The sequence below is a fragment of the Scylla paramamosain genome, chromosome 34, assembly GCF_035594125.1.
Source record: "Scylla paramamosain isolate STU-SP2022 chromosome 34, ASM3559412v1, whole genome shotgun sequence".
Lineage (NCBI taxonomy): Eukaryota > Metazoa > Arthropoda > Malacostraca > Decapoda > Portunidae > Scylla > Scylla paramamosain.
The window spans coordinates 14,647,720-14,652,719 of NC_087184.1; the positions used below are offsets into that span (position 1 = coordinate 14,647,720).

At 41.0% G+C, this 5,000-nt stretch overlaps 1 protein-coding gene across 4 annotated transcripts in view; it reads right to left on the reverse strand.

The window, feature by feature from the left end:
* The window catches only part of LOC135090254 (glycine receptor subunit alpha-2-like), a 49,694-nt gene that overhangs the window by 12,125 nt on the left and 32,569 nt on the right, over positions 1 to 5,000 (reverse strand). For 2 of the 4 annotated variants that reach the window (XM_063986853.1, XM_063986852.1), the window contains exon 2: positions 2,419 to 2,513. In XM_063986853.1, coding sequence (XP_063842923.1) covers positions 2,419 to 2,474 — 56 coding nt within the window. In that variant the 5' untranslated portion in view covers positions 2,475 to 2,513. The remainder of the gene's footprint in view (positions 1 to 2,418; positions 2,514 to 5,000) is intronic. The other 2 variants (XM_063986854.1, XM_063986851.1) reach the window with 1 other exon arrangement.

Consider the following 5,000-nt stretch of genomic DNA (forward strand, 5'->3'; position numbering starts at 1 on the left):
AAACTGAAGGAAGCGCAGAAAAGAGCAGGGTAGGGATTTTATCTGTCCATGTGTTGTGATCACGTGGCCATAAAGTTATTCCTAATTGGTCGTTCCGTGAGTTCGGGTACACGTAATAGGTGGCGGGAATCAATGATTGGTCCTCCCATAACAACCAGGCTACTTTACCTAACGATTACTAGTGCCGCCGTAGTTACTAATATATCTACTAATCTCACCACTGCTGTCACACACGCACACACACACACACACACACACACACACACACACACACACACACACACACACACACACACGGCCTTGCAGCACAAACATCCACTCAGTCACCTAAGTGTTCTAATTGACGCCTATCCGTGCATCACAGAACTATCATAACTAGCGGGAAGCAAAATGGAGATGACCTATTTTGACACATACAGTCACGCTAACAAATCCATTATTTTATTTATTTATTTATTTTTTTCATTTCATTCCTTTCCATTGTCTTATGTTTTTTTTTTTTTTATCATTAACAGTTTCTTCGATAATGTGAAACTCTATTATGCTGTTTTATTTTTCTTTTTTCTTCTCCCTTCCTCTCCTTTTGATTTTCTTCCAGCGTTAATTCTGCCAGTCTCACGATCTTTAACGAGTCTACGAGTAGATTAGGAAGCTTAAGAGTGAGGAAAGACTGCAAGGGAAGCTGCACGAAGCCTACCTATTTCCACCTAACATCCCCATCTATAAATTTGTCTGAACTTTCAAAACTCCCTATTGACTCGGCACAAACAACCTGGTTACTGAGCCCATACATTCACCTACCACTCGGAGAACCACTAACCTATAGGAAACCTTAATACTTTAGCGGACAAATGGTACAGATAATACAGTACCGTTAGTTAAGTTAGGCGTGGTAAAGAAGGAACGCTGTACACAAAACAAATCGCCTTGCTAAGTCTTTCAGTGCGACATGCAACCAATCACAGCACTGGAAGCAATGTAGATACTCTTTACAAGCATCTACGAGAAGGAACGGCACAAAAAAGAATATATTTTGCCCTTTCAAGCCAATACAATGTTTGGAAGCGGCTGTAGGACAAGAAAAGATGTCTCACAGTGGAAAGATGAGGCACGTAACAGGAAGTGGATGAATATTACAAACGTGTGTGTGATAGTGTAATAAAATCTTGCCATATGAATCTGCCAACTGTCCAGCGAGCCTCAGCAAGCGTCTCTTGAATATTACACCACGCCAAACCTCTGCGAATTATTGATCCAAGTGAAAAATCGCACAATCAGCGTCTTCTTTCTCAAGCAACGAGGCGGTGGTGTGGCCGAGACGCGTGGGGGGCTGTGAAGTATCTGTGTGTCTCCCTATATAGCTGTTTGTCTGTCTTTTTGTCGGTCTGTCTGTCTGTCTGTCTGTCTCCGTTGCTGCTCAGACGCGTGAGGGACGGTGAGATATCTTTGTATGTATCTGTCTCGCTGTTTGTGTGTTTATCTGTCTGTGTGTCTCTGTCTGTCTGTCTATCTATTCATGTATCTATCTGTTAATCTATTTCTGCTCCCCCTCCCCCTCTCTCTCTCTCCTTCTCTCTCATATGTATTCATAAACACACTTTCAATTCTCTTCTATCCTATTTGACTCCCGGAACAATACAGTCACCTTCTTATCTAAGCTTCATAAACTCCAAACAATATCCTCACTACCTGAAATACACCTCAACCCCCCCAAAAAAAAAAAAAAAACTCGTATAAACAAGAACCTTTAATTTCTCTTATTTATCTTATTTGACTAATAGAAAAATGCAGTACCCAGTCACTCTTCCTTGGCCTCATGCACCGCTAGCCACACCTTCAGCAGAGCGAGGTATGCAAGGGAATGCACGGGCTGTGTTAGTGTTGATGTATAATGAAAGGAAATGATCAGGAGGAGCGTCAACAAAGAGCAACACCTTTATTTTGTCAGAAGTGAACTGGAATATGGTGTAAATCAAGGTGAGTTTTTTTTTTCTTTACTGATGTATTTGTTTACTCTCTGTCTGTCTGTCTGTCTGTCTGTCTTTTTCTCTGTGTTTCTGTCTTTCTCTCGCAGCATGGACGGGTATGTTTTATATAAGAACTGCCACGTGTAAGGCTGATGGGTTCCTGCAGCTTTACTTGTTATGCTGTTGTGACCTTATGCTCTCTCGCTCTTTCTCTCTCCTAGAACAACAACAGCAGCAGCAACAACAACAACAACAACAACAGCAGCAGCAACAACATAGAAGAAAGAAAGAATGAAAAAAAGAAAGAAAATAAGGAAGACACAATAAAAGAGAGAAAAAAAAAGAATAAACACGAGTCTGTCCTTTAATCTGCAAAGAAAGACGTATACACAACCATGTAAACACAGCCAGGTAAACACAGCCAGGTAAATAATCAGGTAAACACACACACCTGGCGAGACAGAAGAGGGCAAGGAACAGCCGTGGCCTCAGTCCGTCCCTCATCATCAACTAGGAGAACCGAGAGAAAAACTGACGGAGGCGCTGCTGGGGAAAGGAAATAATTGCGTGTTAGTTCCTCAGATTGATGAAACGAAATGAAAGTCCTGGTTATTTGTTCATGTAAAATTGGTTTATTGATTGACTGGTTGTTTCATTGGCATCATATTACATACTCGTACAGTAAATGATACAAAAATAACAATTACGTATATGGCTGAGTTTTCCGTGACATAGATGACTCCTCAGCAGACATTAGGTGAATCAATTAAGGTCAGGTAAATCAATTAAAATCTGACAATACACCTGGCAATTGCTCGATTCCTCATTAAACCATCACATTCTAATACATATATATACCACTGCAACGAAAGCTTCAGTAACACGCACAAATACACACACACACAAGAATAAAACACCTATTACCACAAGTCCTCCATATTAGATGAAAACTGTTTGTAGTGCACCTCGTCCCCCTTCATAATTAATTCCTCCCTTTATTAGTTACGACAACATTTGAACACAACACAAATTAATGACACGAAAAGTCCAGGTCCTTTGTTCGTGTGAGAGGGACTGGAAAGATACTGGAAAAAACTAGATAGGAAGCTGGTGGAGCATGTAGGGATCTGGAGGATAAGAAAAATAAAAAATAAGGTTCTGGAAAAGGTTCTGAAAGGGAATTAAAAGCCTGGGATGACTAGAAAAGAGTTGAAAGAGGTAAAACTAGACTGTAAAGGGACCGGAAGGGGATGGAAAGGGGAATGAAAGGACTGGAAGGGTCTGTAAGAAATAGAGGAGTGAAAAATGTCTGGAAATGGCTTGGAAGGGGTTTGGTAGGAAATAGAGACATGGAAGAGGATTGAAGGGAGCTGTAAGAATTAGGAAAGAGAGGAAGAGAGAACTTGAGTGAGGACAGAGGAGGAAGAAAGGGACAGGAAAATAGAGAACTAGAGGAGACTGGAAAAAAAAAGACCAAGCCGGAAGGGGTTTAAGGGGAGCTTGAGTGAGAATAGAAGAGGAAGAAAGGAACATGAAAACATACAACGAAAGGAACTGAAGAGTAAAGGAAAGGAGAATAGAAGGGGCAAGAGGAAAATGGTAGAAGAAGAAAGGGATTGGAAAGTAGAGAAATAAGGAAACTGGAGACTAAAAAACCTTGAAAGTGGAGGGAATAAGAGAAAAAATGAGGAGGATAGAAGATGGAGGAAAGTGGAGAAGACTAGAGGAAAGGGGAGGAGGACAGAGAGATTTGAGGAAAGAAGAAGAGGGACCTAGAAAAAAATGGAGGAAAAAATGGAGGGGGCTGGAGGAAAGGGAGGTATTGAAGATACTAATAGTAATGCAGAACTGGCGTGTTGCTCTCGTATTCTGAAGAAAGTTTAGGAGAAAAACACCCTTGAGAGAGAGAGAGAGAGAGAGAGAGAGAGAGAGAGAGAGAGAGAGAGAGAGAGAGAGAGAGAGAGAGAGAGAGAGAGAGAGAGAGACTTATGAAGCTAATTTAAGTAATGCAAATCGTATACACAGAGAAATTTGTCAATAAAACAGACAGACACACACACACACACACACACACACACACACACACACACACACACACACACACACACATACACACACACTAACAGGCGTGGTTACTATTTTATTTATCTATATTTGCCTTTTTGCAATATTTCTTATTGATAACCACGATACAGAGTAGAGCATAAAAATTCTATTCACTTTACAGCAAACACTCTCAAACTGGTGCGTGTGTGTGTGTGTGTGTGTGTGTGTGTGTGTTCAGTGTTTCCCGTTTTCTCTCCTCTCTACCTCCCTTTCTACCTACCCCTTAACTCCTGAGGTAACCCAAACTAACACCTGTGCTCTTTCATGAACAGGTGAAGCGAATCAATGCAAAATAGCCTGACGCACTTTAACACTCAAGCTGCACCTGCCTGTAATCAATGCTTCCACTAACACCATTAGGCTCAATACATCGCATTAGCCTTTATATCAGTACCTCCCTTAGTCTTTTGGGTAACATATGGAGTTTAACTATGAAAGAGAAGACGAGAGGCGAAAGTGCATTGCTGGTTATATAGTACGGTTAGCCACAATGATGTTATGATGTTCTTCCTCCCTGCACATGTTTGCTTTGAGGTATTTCTTTCGTCCACAATTATTTTAGTTACTTAGGTATTTAGTCAGTTTGTCGTATTGATCTGAACATTGGCTGTGTGTTTATTACTATGAAACCACTTGTTTTGTTACGCTTGGGCTCGGTATCTGGCATAAAACGTTAAAATTACCGATAAATGCACTTTTTGAAACCCAGAAGATAACATTATTATACTCAAAGGGGGGACAGAGAACACACAGGAACTGGTACAGGGACTGGGAGGGACAAGAGACAAAGGGAAAGATGACGCGATGATAGTAAGTGTTAGGAAAACCTTGCTCGAGTGATGAAAATTATGAAGACGAGGTATTTAAAGAGGATTAAGACGATGAGAGAGAGAGAGAGAGAGAGAGAGAGAGAGAGAGAGAGAGAGA